The 23,364-nt window shown below is 42.4% G+C and overlaps 1 protein-coding gene across 1 annotated transcript in view; it reads left to right on the forward strand.

Annotated features, from left to right (window-relative positions):
* The window catches only part of TRIM59 (tripartite motif containing 59), a 73,418-nt gene extending 61,229 nt beyond the window's left edge, over positions 1-12,189 (forward strand). The window contains exon 2 of the mRNA XM_078666778.1: positions 10,475-12,189. Coding sequence (XP_078522904.1) covers positions 10,475-11,713 — 1,239 coding nt within the window. The 3' untranslated portion in view covers positions 11,714-12,189. The remainder of the gene's footprint in view (positions 1-10,474) is intronic.
* Positions 12,190-23,364: the final 11,175 nt, after the last annotated feature.

Genomic DNA, 23,364 nt, shown 5'->3' on the forward strand with positions numbered 1-23,364 from the left:
CTAGTCTCTGGAGAATACGAGTGCCACATACGATTTATACGCTTAACTTTGTTTACAAATTACCTCCAATCAGAATGCGTCTTGTAATTCCGTGCGACCAGTGGGTGCACGCGTTCAAATATTTTCGGCCAATGGGTGCGCGGCCTTTTCGCGAGACAGTTCTCACGCTTTCGGCGCTCACCCCTCCTTCACAATTCCAGCCCCGCTACCCGCCCGCTGTTTCTACCAATCCCAGCGCGGCACGGAGTGACGTCCGAGACGCTTCGCGACTGACTCCCTCCCTTCACAAGGTAACGGAAACTTTCTTTCTTTCTAAAGTGCTTAGTACTTGGTTATTTTACAACGAATACACATTCGCCACAGTGCTCAAGTGTCTAGACAGGAAAGATGTCTTTTACTGCAAGTAAACTACTTCCATTTACTTGTCACACGCTGCGGGTAGATCTCTTCCGCCTACCCTTCACTCTAGCATCAGTGAACCTGTTACTTCCCTAGACCCATCCACTCTTTTCCGGGATATATCCGAGTCTAAGGTTTCCCAGCGGACCCCTTTGCTTTCACTCAAGCTCCGATGAACCTGCTACTCTTCCGATATGACCCTTGCTAGGTTACGCCACTATTGGAATTTTGCCAATGAACCTCGTTACTAACATTTATTCACACACGTATTCAGAAAAAGCCCTAGTTAGTGCTTCTGGTTTTCTACCTAACCTGCACCTAACTTTCCTTGAGCCTGCGACCTCAAGGCAATGGATTCTATTCACCACTTGCCTATTCAATTCCCCGGGGAGTTCTGACAACACTGAACAACACGTTTTACGTACGCTTGGATTAATACATATAACAATATAAGAACAAGAATGAAAATTTTAAAACAATTCATAAATTTCAAAAGCAGCGTTTTCTCAAGAGAGTGATCAGGTCCCTCGGAATGGCCGCTCTTATAGCAGCATCAATATACTAGCAGCTACCGACTTGACTTAGCTTTAACTAGTCCTACCTAACCTTTAACTATTCCCTAACCATCCTCTGCTTACCAGAAAATACTGATAGAGCGCGCGGGTCACCCGACCAATAATTTCGCCACTTCTGGCTTCGGGCCCATATATTTCAAATCACCATATACATTGATCAGATGACCTCACGCTCTGCTATCAGATATTTGTGAGTTCCTTTCGTTATTATCAGCGTACCCGACTTACCATCCACCGACACGGGTACCTATGACCACAATGGATCAGGGAGCTAGCTGTAAAAGGAAAGGCAGCAAAATACAAACCCAACAAAATAATATTCAATACCTTTTGTAAAATGACCACGGACAACTGGAAGTTTTAAAGTCTTTATCTAATTTAGTAAAATTCAGAAATCATCAAATTCACAGTAATTAAGCAATCGATAATCCGAAGAACAGAAAGTACATAGCGGAATAGCAAATAAGTCAGTGCAACCATTTATAAACTAATGGAACCCAGGACACACTTAAAATGCAGGATCAGGAATTAGAACGTTTAAGATGAATCACTAAAGATGGGATAGGCTTTGATTAGGACTGGTATTCTAGATTTATTTCAGAGAAAATGAGACAGGAGTTCGGGACATTTATATCTATAGGAGAGTCTATGGAGAGAGACACGCTATGCTTTAAGGCAAAAGTTCTTTAGACAGTTTAAGTACTGTGGTTCTAGACCATATCAGGAAATGACAAACTGCAATGCAAAATATAATTTCTAACAGATAGGATAACATAGGAACACGTTATGGAACAAATGCAAAATGACTTTATGATTCAATGGTTGCAGAAAAAAGCATGGAAAATTAACATATGCAAAGATATGTCTTTATTAAAGCAAAAGACAGAATTTATTAAAGCAAAAGACAGAAATATAGGAAGGTGCAGTTTCAGGAGATTTAGAGCAATATTTACCTAGACTGGTGTGGAAACCAAACCCTGGCCACGGGTCAGTTAAGGACAGGAAACCCTCAAGGAAGGATACCCCTCAAAGGACAGCAGGTGCAGAATGGACACCCAGGACAGGACAGGAAACCCTCAGATTAGGAATCAGGACAGGACCTCTCGGACAGGACCCTCAGGACAGGACCAGCACCCGCAGTTCGGAAGCAACGCCTGCGCTCCACCCTCTCTGCAGCTATCGATCAAGACCCCGATTGGGTCAGCGAACTCCCAGCAAAGTGCTCCGCCAGCACTTTAAGGTTTAGTAAAACCTTAGTCTATGGTCAATTTCGGACAGAGTGCTCCGCAGTACTCTGTATCTTCAGTCACCTATTGAGTGCGTTGGGTCAGTGACAGGTCAGCTAAACCAGACAAGTCGGACGACTTCCCTAGGTAAACCCAGGGTAGTTATACTGTTTTGGGACGGTGTACCACCCCCCAATGTTGCAAAGTGTCAGAATCCCTCAATTTGGATTGGTCCTAAGGTAGGCTTTGGGTAACACACCAATCAGAAGAGACTATTTGGAGGCCTAATTTACATCTCTGGGTACCGCCTAGCAAGATTGGGGTTCCCATGAGAAAGCCGCACAGAATACAATGAAGAGAATACATTTTAGTAACAATTGAACATAATCATGATGCTTCGGCTGGGTGAGGTGTCCCTTTCCCAGGGTGGCTCTGGCATCAACCTTCTTTGGCCTGAGTTCAATGCCATAGCAGCTTCTGGCGAGTTTGCGCAGAAGTACCCTCCAAGATGGACTCCCCAGCCCAGCACCCCTCCGAGTCGAGGATACATGAAAAGTAAGCGAAAACAAATTAATACATAGAAATAAATGTATGTAAACACATCATTGGTCTTGTACTTCAAACTTATCATTATAAAAATATACTATGCAGTTTAAATGTTAGCAACATATACACGCTCACAAGAGCATTACCACGTTATTCACGAAAGCTGTGTATTACGCATGCGCACCCTTTCCCTCCAAAACTTATAACTACGTCAAGTCACGTGAGTGTGACTGACGCATGCGCAGAAGCACTTTTCAAGCGGCGGCCATGTTTTAGAGACATTGTTTAGTTGTATTAGAAATACACGTATGCAAGCTTCCTCTACCTTGTTCGAATATGAAAATAAAAGATTAGTAAGACGTACAATTTATTAATTGATTACACACGGGCGAGGTTCTTGACTCGAGCAAGTCGCGATGCGATGCTTGCTCTATCAAATGTTTCAAGCTTTATTGCAAATGTCACAAAAAATGTTAATATTTCACTTCTGTTCTTGAATTTTCATCACAATAAAATACACTGAACATAATTTCACAAAAGTTCTTTAGAAAAGTTTAAGCTATTGCCATTATAAATTACAATAACTTTTATTTAAGTATTAGTTATTTAAAAAAATTAAACGCCATTGTTATTTGTAATATCAATACATCTAAGTCATGTAAATACAAAACATATTGCATTACAAATGCTATAGGTATCACATTTGCGAAAGTTATAACTATTGGCATTGTAAATGACAAAGCTATTAATTTAGCTATTTAAAAAAAAAAAAAAAAACTTTGCCATTTACAATACCAATAGCTCAAACTTTCCTAATGCGAGACCTATTGCATTGCAAATGCTTGTTTTACAAATGCATTTGATTAGACTATATGCAGATATTTTTAACAAATGTTTACATTTGTGTAATAGGAATACAAATTGTTTGTCTTTGTAACAAAATTGATTGTATTTTTATACATGTGTAATTTAAAAAAACATTTGTTTGTTGAAAAATGAATAATGATCTTTTTTAATGCACTGAGGAAATCTAGGTATTGTTTACTCATTGGATTCAGTTGAATATATTTCTCATCTTGACTATACAAAAAGGATTTGCTTCAGTGTATTCGTTTTTAGGTCTCGTGACCTTAAATGCGCGCAAGCGCATTGAGGAACGAGAATTCAAGTGCTCAAAATCCTCATGAAACCACCAGCTTTTTGCTGGCATTTTCATGAAGTTCACGTGGCCACAGGCACGCGCTTTTGGGCCATAAACTAGCATTTCTCCTCCCCCTCCCCAGCCAGCTTCCCCCAGGCCGTAGCAGCACTCCTCCCACACCAGCACCTCCCCTCTCTCTCCCCGCAAACACAGCCTTGCCCTAGCAGCACTCCTCCCACACCAGCACCTCCCCCCTCCCACACCAGCACCTCCCCTCTCTCTCCCCCAAACACAGCCTTGCCCTAGCAGCACTCCTCCCACACCAGCACCTCCCCCCTCCCACACCAGCACCTCCCCGCAAACACAGCCTTGCCCTAGCAGCACTCCTCCTCCTACACCAGCACCTCCCCCCTCCCACACCAGCACCTCCCCCCTCCCACACCAGCACCTCCCCTCTCTTACACGAGCACCTCCCCCCTCCCACACCAGCACCTCCCCTCTCTCTCCTCGCAAACACAGCCTTTCTACGTACATGTATTCCACTCCCCCAGCTCCTGTCGCTTCCTCCCCCCACCTCTCCCTCGAGCACGTTTTCAGCTCCTGTCGCTTCCTCCCCCCACCTCTCCCTCGAGCACGTTTTCGACACATCTTTGTCTTTTTTTTTACTTAGTATGAAAATCACACAAAAAGTACAGACAGAGAACATTTGAAAGCCAATTAAATCAGGACCAGAAAAAATGGTGAACTATAACAAGAAAATAAAACAAAATAGTTTCAAAGACATCGGTGAAGATCTCACTAATATAATTAACGCAATGCCATATTTACTCATCGCTCAGGCTTGCTGGGAGTCACGTGATTTTCACATCCGCGTGGAGTTTTTCCACAGCGGCGTGAATAACAGGCTTTTTTTCCTACGGTGAATAGCGGCGCGGTCTCTTTCACATGCAGATTAGCTTGTCTTTCGACTGTCTAAATAGCGTTTCTTGCTATTTGAGCGCTGTATGGCTCCCAACCGATTACATGCACGTTTCCGGGACGCTATAATTAGGATTTTTCAACATCAGCCGGAAACATCCGCTTTACCGGAAATAAAGTTACTCCTCTCCACAATTCATTTCTATAATAATTGTTTTTTGAGTTTCAAATAGGAAGCCCTTTGAAAGCAGCTGTGCGCCCGCCCCCTTCACGATGCCCCTACCTCAAACCCCCATCCCATCCCTGCAGGACCCCACCAATGGATTACTGTTTAAATCTCATTACGTATTCTAGGATGACTTCCTTGGTCGGTTAAAGGACCCCCTGTCAGGGAGACAAACATCGTCCCTTCTCCTCCTCCGAAGAAATTGTACCAACACAAACACCATTGTTTCAAAAACAACATCCCCTTTCTCATGCACAAAACTAACAATGAAAAAAACTCACTGCAACAGAAATAACAGAAACAAGCATTGGAAATGCAATAGGTCTCGCAATTACGCGAGTCTGAACTATTAGCATTGTAAATGATAATGCCCTTTATTTTTGCGTTCTGGTTTTTAGAACATAAATAAAAGGCTTTGTCATTTACAAAGCCTATAGCTTAAATTTGCGTTAAAACGAGACCTATTGCATTGCAAATGCTTGTTGATTATAGTGTGAACCACGAATTAACAGCAAATAAGGGATACCTTGTTGTTTAAGTAGGAAATAATGTATTTTATCCCTTAGTAGTGTGGCACAAGTGTAGTATGGGATTAGTCAGGCCCAAATTGGTGAGTGCCATTGTGACCGAAAAGGTGGGAGAGACACATTTTCTTCCTAACCAGCCACTGCTTCCAGTCGGGAGCTAATTTTGCCCAATGCCATCAGTCAGCACTTTCTCTTCATCCGTTTCTCATTTCAGTAGGATGCCCTTCAGGGGCCAATGAAACCACTTTCTTCATCCACGTCCTCTAGGGTAACACACCACTTCTCACAGGGAAGATGTTCCCTTCTCTAATATCAGTGAACCCCAATCAACACCCCCTCCTTGGTAACCTTATGACTATTCTGGTACATCTTCCTCAGCCCTTGTCTTGTGGTTACCTCTGCTGGTCACTTCAGAACTTCTGTAGACAGTGGAGATGCTTCTCTGCTAGGGGGCCCTACAGACATTTCAGCTTTACTACTCTCTCACATTTTTCATCCAGAAAAAGTGAAAGCGTGATATTACAGGTCAAGTATTTTGCAAAGTCCAATCTTCTTCTCCCTCCAGAAGTATCAGATTACTACTTGGTAAAAATACTGCCTTTCCTGTCATTGTGGCCGTGCAAGTCTATCAAGATTCTGGCTCCAATAACAACTTCAATGTGGTTACAAAATGCCCACAGCGATCCCAATATATGCAGTACTGTCTTGGAAGGGCATTCTTCGAAGCCCTAACTACAATCATCTTGGGGCCCTCTTCAATCTTCAATTCTTAGTCGTCTTCCCAAAATCCTGCCTTACTCCATCACGGAGGATTCAATTTTTCGGGCCATGTGTGGCTCACTGGCTGGCAAGAGTGTGCACCACTCCAAAAATATTACCCTCCATCGAAGAGACTGTACATTTCGTCCTCAAGGCAACATCATGATGGCCTGCAGCTTTTGAGGCATTTCACACTGCAAGCATTCTAAAGGTCCTCCCTGTTCCTAGCTGCTCATGTGGTTCTCGTTGCTTCACTTGACTGAGCAGGGGGCCAACCTCTGGACAGCCAATCCAAATCCTTGGTGGCCCACCCATCCCTTCTTCCAAAAGGAAGGTTGTGGGCCCACAGCTCGTAACTGAGGATTGTGTGTCTCCACGGATAGGATGCCATTGGCTCGGCAAGAGAGCACAGTGATGAAGAATTGCGCGTATATACCGCTTACAATCCCTGCCGATGTGTGGAACCTCTTTGCGCACCATTTTCACCTCTTTATCATCTCTCCCCATGCTCGGCTAGAGATCCCCTGTCATAGGTTAAACGTTTCATATAAGAGGAAGATTTCCCTTAAGCTTTAAATGGAGCAGTTTGCAGGTATACAGCAATCTTACTTTGAACTTGGCCGATCATTTGTACTTTTTTTTTTTTAGTTAATAGTATTCGCTGTTGTGTGGATGGAGATGACGGGTTTGACGTTAGCCATGTCTTTTGATTGTACTAAAATCATGTATATAATATACTGATAGGGACTTTTAGTGAGCCCCCTTCATCCATTGGTCTGTTCATTCATGTTTTTCTTCCATTCAATACAGCATAAAGCATGAGGCGTTGGGCCAGTTCAGCTATTGGCTAACTTCAAGTGAGGGACGGCATTCCACTGTTTCACAAGGAGCTCATCCGTGTACACAGTAGTCCTGCCTCCTTACCAGGGACTACTATAGGAATGTGTGTTTTTAAGGGAGAAAATATACTATAGCCTGCCGTAGAGGGCTATACCGGCTATTAAAGGCCCTCTGCAGCGTTAACAAGGGAGAGGGACTTTAATAGCCAGTATAGCCCAGCTATGAAGGGCTATAAGGCTATTACAACATTCTGCCACCAGAGGGCAGAATGTTCTAACAAAAAATAACAAAGCCTTATGGGAGCGTGAGTGGATTGGAATCCCCTCAGGCTCCCTGAAACCTTTGTTCACAGACAGAGCTGTGAACAAAGAAACATTGGAATGTTGGAGCTCCAGGCTTATACCAGCCATTATAAGCCCTGAGCACTCCATTGTTTTCAATGGAGCTCCCAACATTCCAATCTTCTAATTGTGCTTTTAGCCAATTGCTTTAAGTAAAAAAAAAAAATATGATTAAATGCCCACCATGTCCCCAGCAATAAAGTTATACAAAAATCATGACAAAACAAGGCTGGCAGACAATGCCTCGCTATTGGGATAGTCAATGCCTATTTCTTGTAAGTTGCAGGAGAAGCATTTAACACTGTCCTGGGCAAGGGGAGGAAGATTCGGAGAGTTTGTTTCTCCATCCTTTCTGTCATAGTCATGAACTGTCATAGAATGTAGGAAAAGTTCACTTATTGCTGGATACATAAGTACAGAGTTATGTGAAAACAAACATTATGGTACCAGAGAAAGTCCATGTTTACAACATGGCTGTACTATGCAGATGTATAATAACTTCAGAGGCTATTCAGAAAAGCATTTTAGAGTACCGAAAAATAGTACTCATAGTACTTTTACAAACTCTTGCATGCCTGTGTGAGTTGACTCCAAACATCTAAAATGAGAATATCCTGGGACTGGGAATATTCATGTAAAGATAGTAGAAAGGTCTGTGCCCTCTTTGCACTTGTACTAATAGGGAGTTGGCTATTTCAAGGCCAATTCTCAAAGGCATTTAAGAGGGTACACTAGTAGTACTGCTTCTCATACTCACAACTGCTTTTGTAGACGACCAAGGGACCGATTCACTGCATTTATAACAATACATGCATTTTATATATATTTTTGCTTACATTAAAAATATTCTGTTATGCGTGTACAACCGGTACTTGTTTTTTGGGATTATACACTGGGTAGAACATGTTTGTTAATCATGGGTGTACAACCTATCCTATCTTTGTAATGTATAATTTGTACTTAGGTGGATACAGTTCTACATATACAGTGCATAAATTAAATGAAAAGTGCAATGTTTTACCTTTGCTTTACGCGCTTTCACGTTTCACTAAAAATGACACTTCCGAATATTTTAAATGAATATACTTAATTTACGTCCATTTCCAAGTTTTCTGTAATTCTGTTATTAATTTTGACGGATGTCACCTAATATTTTTATATTCCTCAATAGTTTTCAAAGATACATGTGATACCTAGACAGTTTTTATATCAGAGAATCATCAACAGAAGGAAAATCATTCTTTTTATCGACCACTTGTATGGTCTGTCCAGTGTCATTCTTTGGGAAGTAGCACTGCCACGTCGAAACGTGGAGCTGTGGTATAGGAAGCTGCTGGAAGTGCATTGAGTGAATCTGATCTGGTAAAAGTGTCAGACACGATTGGGGGAGTTAGGAAATGAAGAAAGGGGTTGAGTTGGTAAATAGTAACAAGGAGCAGTGGCAGGATTGAGGAATGGGATACCGAAGCAGTCATGCGGGGGTAGACAAAAACAGAAGAAGTATGAAATAAAACAAAGTATAAATACTGAGAACAGATTGGGGGGTAAACGTCCATCACAACATGGTCAAAACACCGCAGTGCTATTACGACGCATCGTTTACAACGCAAGTTGTTACCACGACTTGCGCTGGAGGGCGCTCTAGACTAAGGAATAGTAGATTTACTCAACACCTTCCCTACTGTATGTAGGCTGGAGTTGGAATAGTAAATCCTAATATTCCTAAGTCAGGCACCCTACAGCGTTGTAAAAGATGCGTTGTGATGTACCGCGATCATTTTGACCGCGTTGTAACATCATACAACCGATTGGGGGATGTAGGTACGCACTTTCCCCTAACACTTTCTTACCATGCAACAGATTTCAGTGCTGAGTATTTGCTCGTTCTGTTTTGAGAACAGGATAGCCATATTCACAAATTACTTAATTTTATAGGTTAACAGCAGGAAAGTGCTTATACTAATACATATTTCTTCCGCTTAAAGCACCTTTTGGTTTTAATGTTGTTGTCCTAGAGCGAATTGTGTTCACTGAATCTTGAATTAGAGCCAGCTGTTGAAACCCATGTGTTGGAAATTGTAAGAATACATGGCTATTTGTAAGAGTCTGAAATTAAGCAAAATAAGGATATGTAAAAGTTGCTGAATTTCTAGGACTACTAAAATGTATGGAATATGAGGTAATTCCAATATTCCCTGCAGATGCATCATATTTCTTACATGAGGGCAAACCAGATAGTTTTGTGTTTAGAAAGTACTGATATTCCCATCCAAAGCTAACTTCCCATAATTTATCTTAACTTGAAGAATTTTAGTTTGAAAGTATTCAATAAATCAAGGGTTGGTAAAGCGCAACTACTCACCCGTGAGGGTCTCAAGGCGCTGGGAGGAGGTGGCGAGCAGATCAGTCTAAGTTCTTTGGTCGTTCGAAGAGCTAGGTCTTGAGGTCCTTCGTGAACTGGGGTAGCGTGGGAGATAGTCTGAGGTGGAGGGGTAGGATGTTCCAGGTTTTACCAGCGAGGAAGGAGAAGGACTTTCCCCCGGTTCTGGTCTTGCTAATCCTTCAGACGGTGACCAGTGTGATCTGAGCAGAGCGGAGGTGTCTTCTGGGTGCATGGAAGGAAAGGCGGCTGTTCAGGTATGCTGGTCTGGCGTTGTGGAGGGTCTTATAAGCATGGGTGAGGAGTTTGAAGGTTATTCTTCTGTCTGCCGGGAGCCAGTGTAGTTTGCAGAGGTGTTGAGTGATCTGGCTGTGCCGTGGGAGGTTGCGGACCAGTCTGGCTGCGGCGTTCTGCACATTCTGGAGCTTACAGAGGTTTTTATGGGTATTGTGTTGTATGGCTATTTATGGTGCACTTTCCATGCCCCTAACAAGCCCAAATCACAATGTAGATCTATCAGTCACACAGTAATTTATCGCAAAATGCTAGCTAATAACTAAATATATTTGCTAACATTTCTTATTTTTCTCCAACAGCAAATGAATAACTTGGAAGAAGAATTGACATGCTGTATTTGCTATAATTTATATGAAGACCCTCGTGTATTACCATGCTCTCACACTTTTTGTAAAAGTTGTCTAGAAAGTGTGGTTCAGTCGTCCAGTAACTATTCTATTTGGAGACCAATACGATTACCTCTAAAATGTCCAACCTGCAGAAGTGTTGCTGAACTACCTCCTACAGGTATTGGAGCTCTGCCAGCCAACTTTGCATTGCGTTCCATAATTGAAAAATACAGTAAGGAAAATAACCAAGATATTTTGACTTGCTCAGAACACAGCCGCCAACCACTAAATGTGTATTGTCTCTTGGACCGAAAGTTAGTTTGTGGGCACTGTCTTACAGTGGGACAACATCAGGGTCACCCCATTGATGACCTCCAGAGTGCCTATATTAAAGAAAAGGACACGCCTCATAAGCTTATGGAATTGTTACGTGATAAACAGTGGACCAAAATATGCGACTTGATTGATCATCTGGAAGAACGAAAATCAGAAAGCATGAACATGGTACAAGAGCAAAAGAAAGAAGCTCTACAGTATTTTAAAAAGATAAATGAAACAATAGAGACCAAAAAGTATGATTTGCTAGCTTCTCTGAATGACATTAATACAAGAATGGTTGCAGAATATGACACTCAAATTGAGAAGATGAAGGAAATCAAAGAAGAACAGCTTGAGCTAGTGTCCCTTTGTAGCTCTATTCAAGAAGAGGATTCCCCACTTATTTTTCTAGAGAGGATTAATGATATTCGTCACCGAGTAAAAAGCTTAAGAAAGCAAAAACTCCTTTCAGTAAATCAGGTCGAACTATATCCACGTGTAGAACATGTTTTGAATCATCAGTGGTCGAAAACTGAAATTGGGGAAATTGACAAACTTACCATTCCAAAGATTGAAATTTGTTCGAAAGAAGAGGCGGAGAAGAAAAGTAACGTAAAGAAAAAAAGAGTTGCTCTACACATTGTGACCCTTCTCCTAACAGCAGTTTTTCTTCCCATGTTGATGATATTGATGATGATTCTGCTTGACACAACTGTTACATTTCCAGTTTTAAGCGAAACCAGTTTATTATACATCACAGATATTATGCAGTCAGTGTCTGACTATGCCTTTGTAAAGGTGCAGGCCACAAGATCAACTTTGGACTACAGTTTTGATGTGTCCTTGAAATTTATGCAGAAATGTATTTCCTATTTTTATGGGGATGTTTGAAAACATGTTTATACCTACATCTTTAGAGGCAAGAATTAACTAGAACATTACAAGTGTATTGTACCTTCATTCAATTATGATTAATAACTGAAAATGAACTTGACTTTGTATTGCTTATTAAGTTTATAGCAAAAGAGCTTCGCATTTCTACTATGGTCGAATAATATCTACACTATAATATTTTAGTATGACAAGCCCTCTGTTTTTATAAAACATTGCCTGTGCTTTGGAAATAGTGTTTGTTTACCTTTTTTAACCTCCATACGGTTTGAAAACACATTTTTTATGTAGACTTATTTTGAATTACTGTTGTAAATTATTGCTGACACTGATTTATGTTTGTTTTACCTGAACTGCTTTTTAAACTAAAATATTTAATGGGTCCGGAAGCCGCTAACAATGATTTCATGATTTCTCTATCATGTTATGTTATTTTGCCTTGATTTACTGAAAATACACTCCGAAATATCTGCACCTGAAGAATGGTGGTGTTTGTATGCGTATGCTCATTGCAAGTAGAATATTTAAGCTTTATTATGTTGCTGGAGAATCCCAGTAAAGAGGGAGTATGGACTGTACAATTGCTGCTGCCCCATAATAGGAAACATAAGGTTATTAGCTCCTTTCTGTGACTCCACAAGAAGTCAGCAGTAGGAGCAGAACCTCTGCCAACTTCTGCTCTGTTACAGTACTTTCCAACCTTATTGATTTGGGGTGGGGAGGGGTGGTAGGCTATTGATATTTCAGAAGTTCCACTGCTTACTGATTTGAGCCTCTGATCATACAGCTTTTCAGGAGGTTTAAGCAGGGGAGGAGTAGTTTTAAAGTGATAGACCACTCTTCCTTAGGAATGTTTTAAATCGCATTGGATAGTTTGAGCAGGAAAGCAACATGACTGTGTCTTTAAAGTGCTTTGGATTTAATCTTTGCAACATGCACTGTCAAGAACTTGCGCCTAGTGATAGGCGTTCCATGGGTGGGGCGCGGGCGTTCTATGTATCCACCCCTGCATTTAATGCAATTTCATATTTACCAAGGTTTGTAAAGCTGAAATTGTGTGAAATTGGTGCGCCTACCACACAGAGGTGTAACAACGAGAAATATGTTTATTTCTCCTCGTTATTTCCCTTCCTGCATAAAAAACAATCCTTCCCGTAATGCAGGCACCCTTTCAGCATGGTGCAAAGGTGCATGCTTTTGCGCTAGTCAGCCACAAGTGCACCCACACTGGGAGAGAGCTGATGAGTGCCATATCTTTGTAAATATGGCGCTCTTCAGCAGTCTCCTATTCACGCAACGCATCGCAGCAACTAGCCTTGCTGCACTGATTTGCATGAATTATTAGTAAATCTTCCTCCTTGTGTTTTGGGCTCTGCTGATTTTTTACTTCATGAACTGAAGCACAGTAAAACATGGACCCGCTACCCGTCCCCCAAATCAAGGTGCCTCTGCTATTTGTCGCAACATTTCAGAGCTGGTTTCAACAGTGCGTGACTTCACTGTCTCTATCAGGTCTCGAAAACAGAGTTTGAGGCTATTTTTATTGTGAATAATTCTTGTGCATTTAAACTTTTTGGTATATTCACAAAATGCATTTTGTAGAATCTAAAGTAGTACTACTTTACGTACCACAAATTGTTCTCCTAAAACCTGGGGGCCCATACCACTGCCTCCTCTTTTCTGTGTGGAGATTTCCACCACAGTTGCAGAGATCTCTACATATGAAGTTATACGTTTTAGTAGTAAATGTTGGACGGACAAGGCAGAGTGGGTTGAAAATTGTGAATGCTTACTAAATGCGAGGCCTATGAGGAAATTTAAGGAGGGGTTTAGGAAGGGACATTGTTAGAAATGGGGGTCTTTGGTTGGCACAGGAAGGCACCTTTGCCCAAATAGGGACCCTTGCTTCTTTTCAGAATAAGGGGGATATACACTTTCGATAACCCGTGCGCAGAAAGGCTTATCCCAAAGGCAATGTGTAAAGTATTTGTACTCGAAACACGCAGTAATACAGTGATAGCACCACAAATGAACACCACACCAGTTAAGAAAAATAAAGTATCTTTATCCAAACTCAACAAGACCAAAACGACAAAAATCCATCATACAGGTAATAAGATATGACATTAGAAATGTTATTGCAAAAATAAAGCTTGTAGAAAACAAATCGCTCCACCTGGGTCTATTGAGATGTCGTGCCAACAATAAATCCAAAGTACGGCACCAACTGCGAGGAGCGCAGCGTTGGCACGAAGTCACATGGACCCGTAAACAAACAGTACCTTGGAAACAAAGTCTATGACGATGCATGGCGTTGTGGAGGTGAGTTGTCGGTGCCGTGGTCGAGGCTGGCTCCCTGGCTGTCACAGGGGAGGTGAGGCATCGTGTCCGCAAGGAGGCGGCGTGTCGAGTCCAGGACGGGAAGACAATTGCATCAGAGGTGAGGCATCGGTTCCGGTGATGGTGCAAAGTCAGCGAGTTTGTGGAGTCACCCTTGGCAGTTATCAGTGCTGCGATAACAGGATGCAGGCGGTGTGAGCACTGGCTTCGGGAAATGCCGATAACTACAGGCGTCGAAGCTGCGTTGCAGGCCAGGCGTACGTCAAGCACTTCACAAGCGGTGCCCCTGGCCTCGATACAGGTCGTGGCATCACAACAGCATCACTTCTGGCGTTGGAGACAGGGTTTCATACTTCTCTTAGGTTTCTTCCAGCCCCCAATAGCAGGAACAACCTCCAGAGGCCCATAACTGGAGCAGCCGCCTCTTGGCAGGTCAAAACTCTCAGCAATAGAGTTCAGGAGAGGTGGAGGTTAAGTCTGTGTCCCTAAGACTTCAGAACAGAAAGCCTTCACACTCAGGCCCTTGGAGATTCTTCAAGCAGGTTCACAGCAACGTTCCAGTCTTTGTCCTTTACTTGTCATAAACAGCAACTGCAGGCCAACAGCACACAGTAAAGGGGCAGTACTCCTCCTCACAGCTCTTCAGCTCTTCTCCTTGGCCAAGGTTCCTCTTGAGTCCAGAAGTGATCTCAAGTTCTGGGGTTGAAGGTCTATTACTTATACCCCATTTTGTCTTTGTTCTCTTTGTGCAAGGGTCTCTGAGCCCAGTCAAACCAGTTCTGTCATCACTGGTGCAGAATGACCACAGGATGGGGGAGACAGCATTTTGCAAGGGAGACAGGCACTATTCAGGTGCAAGGAAAACTTCTCCCACTACTCTAAATGCAGCCAAGCCCCATTCAGCTCAGCTCCGAGTCATCCAGGGAGGGCCAGGCAAACCTAAATCCCCCCAGTGGCTGTCCACAGTGAATGCACATCTCCAACCCCTGTCATTCCAAAAGCAGACAGTCAATCCGCAAACAGGCAGAAGCATACAGAATGGTTAAACAAGAAAATGCCTATTCTCTAAAAGTTACAAAAAAGGGGGGGATAGGCCCAATAGACAGGACCCAGGTAGGGCCTTATATAGTTTAAAAGAGAAAACAAACCTGGTATCCTAGTTATTTAGACAATACTTTTCAACAACCACACTATATTCTTTCGGTGATTGGATTATTTATTCACCCTGTTTTAAACAACTCTTTTCTTTTCTAAGGACTTTGTCCTTCATGTAGAACACATAAATACCATACACATATTTACACACATCTCAATTTACACAGTACTTACAATGATGTACAAAACCAACATTTTTTTACAACATACACAATATTTTTGCACTTGACTTTATACAGACAAAACTACATCAAACAGACCAATGTGCCACATATAAACAAGTTATAGTGAGGTAACAGGTTTTTAGGAACCCGCTGGTGTCAGGGGATAACACCCGAAGACCTCTGAGTTCTCCCTTGTTCCGGACCACAGAAACAATGAGTCTTCTATCGCAGTCAAAGATCAAGTTTTATTGGTAGCTACCAAGTAACACGTGTCCCAGAAGTACACCACACGGAGAGTAGGTTTTGGGAGACTGTTCGTTTTTACAGAACCAGCCTTCTCCTTATATACAAGATATATGGCTTTAAGCAAGAATTCTTGAGTTTATGGTATGGCAATATACATATTTCTACAATAATACAAAGAGCGAAGTCATGTAAGCAAGCCCATATTTTAGATGTCCAGTTCGTTGATAGATTACCCAGTTAGGCCTGGAACTCCCATCAGATATCGATGAAACCTCAATAAAGAAAGGTGTAACCCAGTCATAAACCTGGCCATAAACAAGGAACGTGGACAGGTGCATGTTTGCAGAAAGCATGGTCTGTATGTAGTGAATGGTTCGTGGAATGTTATGCGTAGATGCTATCGCATTCGGCCACTGGGCGAGGAGCTGCCTAAACAGGTTTGGCCGAAGACAGTGGAGTCAGTTGGGACAGGTCAGGGGAAAGTCACGAAAGGTGGACGTGTCTATTTGGATCAAGCTCGACCTTTAATTGACTTATCATGAGGGCAAGATGCAAGATGGATGCCGTTCACAAAATGGAGTTTAAGGGATGGGACGGAAACTGTGATTTAGGGGTGTTGGCAACCCTCGATTGTAACGCAAATACATAGGAATGATGTCCTAATCATTATCGGTTCGTAGACACAAAAATCGTCTCGGTACGTTGAGGTTTCGTGACACGGGTATTGGACCTCGATATCGGGAGAACAACGGGGTCCGGATTTTGAGAACCACAATAGCTCAATGTAGATGTCATTAAGCGTTTTCAGACGTTCAACTTGATCCTGAATCAATTATAATTCTTTTTTTTGATCCTTTATCCACTTTCTGCTAATTTAATAGCCATTGCAGACACGTTTCAAGCCTCACGGATTCTCTATGGGCTCTCATCAGGGCATCTTACTTTCCACACATTGACAACATAAATGGGACAAACTATAACTTATTGGACTGAACCCTTTTCCTACTACTTCCTGTACCCTTTACTGGCACTTGTGCACCTACCTGCCAATGTCGTGAACACTTCTATTTTTGCAGTGATCATGCGTCTCTCTCAATATGGATTAGTAGGTCTACTCTTCGTGATTGTCTGTGAACAATAAAGTTCTATTTCAAAAACTGAACAGATACTCTATACGATGTGTGGAACAGCTCTTCATAATAAGCAGACATACCTGCGGTGGCGATACACTGTTACTGTGAGCCTGCTTTTTCTTTGGGCACATATACATACATTGGCTCTGTTGAAGAAAATCAACATCCCCATAAACAAGTGACCTTTATTTAAAGCGCATTCGAAAAGGGGAGAAATTGTATACTACAACATACCTCTCAGCAAAAACACTTGTGTTTCCCAAAAACATTCAGCTACCATCTGCTTCGCAATATTTCTTTACTCCTGCGGAGCACAAATCAAAATTCGGGTCTTTGTTAAAAAAACGAACGTCTTTCGTTGTGCCGGTTTAATTGTTAGGCGGCAGTTTTAACACAACGCTCACCTTTGACTGACTTCTAGTCGCTTCACTCGTCTCTCCTCGCTTGACCGGACCATCTCACAACAGAAGGCGCAGAGAACCGCAGCCATCCGGAAGCCTATCAAGCAGTGCTAGTATTGCTGGGAATTGTAGTATTGGTGCCATTTCCGACAGTACTACAGTTTCTAACTCTTGTCCTGAATATGAGGTGCCCGTATAAAAAATACCGCAGTGGTGAAACTTATTATTTTATAAATTTAAAACCCAAAACATGATGTTATTTTACTGATCATTCAAACTCTTTTTGCAATCTCTACCGCACTCGGAATAATTACCGGAAACGCATGTGGGGAGACCCTCCGTGCGCTACTGCGAATTGTAGTTCATGATTCAATGACCTGCCACTTCTAGTCATCTCTAAATGACTGCCGAACACCCAGGGGACATGTATGTACTTATCAAATCAACCCCCTGCACTCTTTGTTTACTTGAAGATTCTATACAGCAAATACCACAAAGCAATATAAAGTGATAACAATCCCCATTCTCGTATTCTATTTTAACCTAAGCATGATCGCAAATTGATCAAATGATTTCAGTCCAAATTCCATCCTCTGGCCATGGGGGTTCCGCAGGGATCCTCGCTGAGCCCCATGTTATTTAATCTATACGTGAGACCGCTGGCTGAGGTCGCAAGGCAGTGGGGCCTAATTATGGTCTTGTATGCCGACGATACTCAGCTGGCGGTTACCCTCAGCGGGGATGCGGATGTTGATGCCCCCAGGTTTCAGAATGGACTGAAGGCGGTGGCCAGCTGGATGACGGCGCACTGTCTCCAGCTTAACGCATCAAAGACCGAGGTTATGATTGTCGGAAAGAGAGCGGAGCTCTGGGGGGACAGCTGGTGGCCCTCGGAACTGGGACCATCCCCTACTCCGGTCTCAGAATTAAAAAACTTGGGAGTCTGGCTGGATAGTAGCCTTAACTTTGTTGCCCACACCAAAAAAAACGCGGCCTGTTGTTTCGGCGTTCTCCGGGGCCTACGACCGGTTCTTAAATTTTTTGATGCCCCGACCAGGCAGTTGGTGATTCAGGCAACGGTAATCTCCCGGCTTGATTACGCCAGCTCTCTCCTGGTGGGGGCTAACCAGGCAGAAATTACCCGTTTGCAGCGGGTTCAAAACGCTGCAGCTAGAGCAATAGTAGGCCTGCCAAGATGCTGCTCCGTTTCCAATGCTATTCGCTCCCTGCACTGGTTGCCGGTGAAGATGAGGATTCATTTTAAGGTTTTGTGTTTGGCTTTTAAAATCCTGAAAGGCACCGCCCCTCAGATCCTGTCTGATCTCCTGTCCTTTTATGTCCCGGCACGCTCTCTCCGATCTTTGGGCCAGGCCCTTGCCGTGGTCCCTCGATTTAAGTTGTGTCGTGCCGGTGGCCGATCCTTCCGTGTGAAGGCTGCGGCTATCTGGAACTCCCTTCCGGTTGAAATTCGTATGCTGGAGGATCTTTTACATTTTCGGAAAGCCATCAAGACTTTTTTATTCTAATCCCCTTGTAGTCGTTCCTTCTCTGCTTTTTGTTGGTAGTGTTATGTTTTTCCTTGTCGGGCGCCAGGACGCTCCTTCGCTGGAGTAGCTGTGCGCCTAATAAAAAATATTAACATAACATAACATTTATACTAACACTTGTAAATACACACTACCAATTGTGAGTGAATGCACAATAAAGATTACAGTTACATGCCAGTGTATATAATATTTATAACGAACTAATATCAGAACCTCAATATTTCCGACATTTTGTTCAATCCTGACGGGACACTGTTGAATCACATAATCAAATATGCCTCTTTTTTCAACAAAAGAGACTTCATATCTCCCACATTCTTGGATATATTTAATGCAGTCAACACAGTGCATTTGAAATCCCTTTCGGAATGTTGCGCTTTCATAAAGTGCTCTACCATTGGAGCAGTTACCACCTTTTTTTTTTTATCCTGGACCTGTGTTGTGTTATCCTCTGATTAATCTGTTTTCCCTATGTACAATTTACCACAAGGGCATACTATTGCATACACAACGTTCTTTGATTTCCAATTAGTGAACATTGTGTGCTTCCGTTTAACCTCTCTGTGCGTAAACTCAATGCCCTATATTGTGGAATCACAAGCGACACAATTGCCGCACTTATGGTGGCTCTCCACTGGTTTAAGTCTCCATTGGCTGCGCAAATCTTTTTTGGCTTCTTTTGGAAAAATGTCAGATCTAACTATCTCTTGACCTATACTCTTGTTATTTTTCATAGCGAATAAAGGTCTGGGGAAAGGACATTCCAAATTTTCAAGCAATTGCCAATTTCTTAGCACTATTTGTTTAAATTTATTTGTGTCCGATCCAAACGTTGAAACACACACCAATCTCTCTCATGGTGGTTTTATCTTTTTTTCTAACAATGTTTCCCGTGGTGTAAACCATGCTCGCTTCTTTGCGTGTTTTAACATTTTCTTTGGGTAACCTCTGACAGACATCTGATCACAAAAGTTACCTGCATATTGGTCGAAATCTCTCTTCGTAGAACAATTTCTACAAATGCGTAGCAGTTGGCCATAAGGCAAGTTGTCTTTTAAACTCTTTGGGTGTGCACTATTATAGTGTAAAATTGTGTTCTTGTCTGTTGCTTTTTGGTGTAATGATACTGTTAGTACCTTCTCTTTAGGGACAACTTTCACGTCCAGAAATGTTATTCTAGTCTTACTTTTGGTGTAACTGAACTTGATGTCTGGATGCCTGCAGTTTAGCCACCCGAAGAAACTTTTCAAAGTCTCAACTGGGTCGGACCACAGGCACCAGACATCATCAATATAGCGGAGCCACTGCCTGACATTGTGCGAGAAGGGATTATTGTCAAAAATGAATTTGGCCTCATACTGGGCCATGAAGAGGACCGCCATCTCCAGTGCAAAAGGACATCCCATGGCGGTCCCCTTCATTTGCAGGTAAAAGACATTATCAAACTTGAAGTAGTTCTTTCTAAGGGCTACCTCGGCTAGACTAAGGATACATTCCGTAGAGACTCTATGTGGTCTTGGTCTTTTGTCTAGATACAACTCAATCACTTCAAGAGCTTCATCTTGTGGTATCTGAGTATACAGGGAGGTGACATCAAAGGTCACCATCCACTGTTTTTTTCTCATTTAAACTATACTCTCTAAAAGTAGCATTTTCAAACACATAATTTAAAACCATCTTTACTAAAAACATGTTTTATTAAATTCTTAGTTCAGAGAGCCTAAACGTTATTTCTCTATCTTGTCCCAATGGGAAGTAATATGTGTAAGATGTTGCAAAGTATCTCTTATTCTATCCTATGGGGTAGATAGCCTTTCAATAGTGAAAAAACTAAATTGCCAGTTTTTCACTATCAGAACATGTCACACACACCAGTACATATCCTACCTTTCACATTCTTCACCCTGCCCAGTGGGGTACATTGGGCCTACTGTGGTATATAAATAAATAATACCGGATCTAGGTTTGACTGGACATAGCAATAACAGATAGCTCAATAAATAAGAGTCAAGATTCGAGGTAGTAGGAGTTTGCAGGTTTAATACAGCATAAGGGACAGGAACAGGACAACCTGCACGGGAACAGGATGGCAGCGCTGCCGGGGGCAGGATCAGAATCGGCGTAAGGGAATGGGTAACATTTAATAGCAGTGCACCAATATATATATACTAAAACAGTTACATTACAATGAATTACAGTAGGCGGAGCAGTGGGTGTGGTCAATAGCAGTCGCGAAAGATAAGGGTGAAAATGGGTGTAACAGGGGCGTATACATAGACATGTGATGCAAACGTAACAGAATATGTCATAAATGGGGCGGAAACATGGAGGGGGCTACCTAAGGAGCCGGGACCTCTAACCTAATGGTGCGCGCAAACTGACAATGACGTGTTACTAGGAGAAGCTGGGGGCTATGAACTCTGTGCTAGGAGCAGAGACTGAAGTCTGGAGAGTCAGGGCGACATGTACCTAAACAGTATCTAGTATCTGATGTTTAGAGAACATGTTGATAGAATCCAAAAGTTATCGGGGTAAAGGCTAACAGACTCTAAGAATGGTGCATGCATTACTCTACATGTAGTGCGTGATGAAGAATATTAAATGACCATTAAATGCAGTATTTCTCTTACATGGAGACGTAAAGGCTAGACAATGACGGAAACTATTGATGCGATTCAGTAGCTTAGGAATGCAGAGAAGGAGGGCTGGACTGATAACTAGAATCATAACATACTCTTGGCAGACTCAGAGGCAGAGCCAGGCTGAGCCGGGCACTGCGAGGCAGGAAGTAAGTGAAGGGTCGAGGATACAGGTGGGGGCTGTATCGCTCCTCAGCGAGGACTCAGAAGACAGGAGCTGAATCTGGTGTCCGGGCCCTTTTGAGGCCTAGAAACGGGGACTTTACAATAAAATAACGTGCACACTGAGAAACGTGGCAACGTAACTTTACATAGGCCTGATACTCGTAGCTTTCACGAGAACTGGAAACTGGCATACTAGTGATGGACACAACTGTAATTGCGTCTTTAATCAAACATGGGGGATACATATGCATATTTAATCATGCACACATAACATAAGATGGAGGACACGTAGGGACACAGAACATGGCAAAATTTACTTTTCCACATTCCCTCCTTGTCACTACGTTTCCATCAGGAAACATCAATATTCATGATACCATCTATCATTTCATACAGTATCATTTGCTCGTCTCGAATTTTCTTGGAACGGGATTTAGGACGGGACTCGGGACTAGGAATACAAGATGTAGCACAAATGCCGCAAATCGCAGGGCCACATTGTAAACAGAGGCAGCAACTGAATATGATCGCTACTGCAATACCTAGAAATAACAATACTTTCCATCCCCAGGCGGAAATTATATTCCAGAACCAACCGGACCATGTCCAGGTGCCTGGATCTTGGTGTAACATATGGGCAATTTTATGGAGTCTGGTTATAGCTGAATAAACAGACGGTGCGTTATTAGGAATGAAAATGCAGCAACTAGATCCGATGACTCTACAGGCCCCGCCCCTATCGGCCAGTATGACGTCAAGGACGAGACGATTCTGGAGCACGACAATTCTCATAAAGGATTGTTCTTCGGTTAAGTTACCTAGAGCAGAAGTAGTCTCAATCACTACTGCTTCAAGTGTTCTGGTTAATCTACGTATCAGTTTACTATTCACGACAGTACCTAAGTAGGGGAAGACACCTTTATTGATATCTATGTATTGTTCTAGAGTAGTTTCAGTATAATCGACAATCGGGAAATTTCTCTTGTGTCTAGTATGTACTAGGTGGGAATTCCTATGATAGTCTGGTGGGGCTAGGAAAACTGGTGGCAGTAGGAAGGCAATGTAACATGTTCCCTCCCAATCAAGGGGCAGACGAACATATGCGGTCTGACCACAAACAAAATAAGAATGACGTGAAGCTTTGAAAATAGATTTCCTACTGTCACTATACTTGACAATAGTAGTACAATCACTATGGCCTACATGTACGGAACCATTATTTCGGACGCATAATTCACCTTTGACTGGTAGTACTGAAATAGCAGGTAAGTCTGGAGTAGAATCAGACTGAACATTCAGGACCATGAAATTCGAAGAATAATTACCTAGATTATAAACTTCATTCTCTAGATCTAACCCTGTTCTGTGGGGAAGACCTTGCTTGTCTGGGAAACATGTACTGTTCAGAAAAGACATATCTGTTGAGGATGACGTTAACGTGGACCATGCTCCACACGAACCGTTATGTGAAAATGGATAAGGAAAGAGTGGCAGAACTCCCTTCGGTGTCTGGAAAGGGGGGAGTCGACCACACACCCAACAATTTGTGGCATTGCTGGTCTGGTGTGAATAATGTAACATGCGGATAAAAGAATTATTACGCATAGCAAGACGATATGAGAGTTCATGAGGAGGCAGATCACTAAACGTGTGCTCTACTGTAACATTAGCAGACTTATTTACATGAGAAACTGAAAAATACAAATAAAAAGCATAACTGGTGCAGGAAATCATAATGCTAAAATATAGCAGAAAACATAAAATAATAGTGCAACTTTTAGAGTTCTCACTAACTCTCTCTCTGTGGGGGTCTATTATATACATGTCAGAAACCGGTCTAACCGTTTCACCTAGGGGAGGA

The sequence above is a fragment of the Lissotriton helveticus genome, chromosome 11 (genome assembly GCF_964261635.1).
Source record: "Lissotriton helveticus chromosome 11, aLisHel1.1, whole genome shotgun sequence".
NCBI lineage: Eukaryota > Metazoa > Chordata > Amphibia > Caudata > Salamandridae > Lissotriton > Lissotriton helveticus.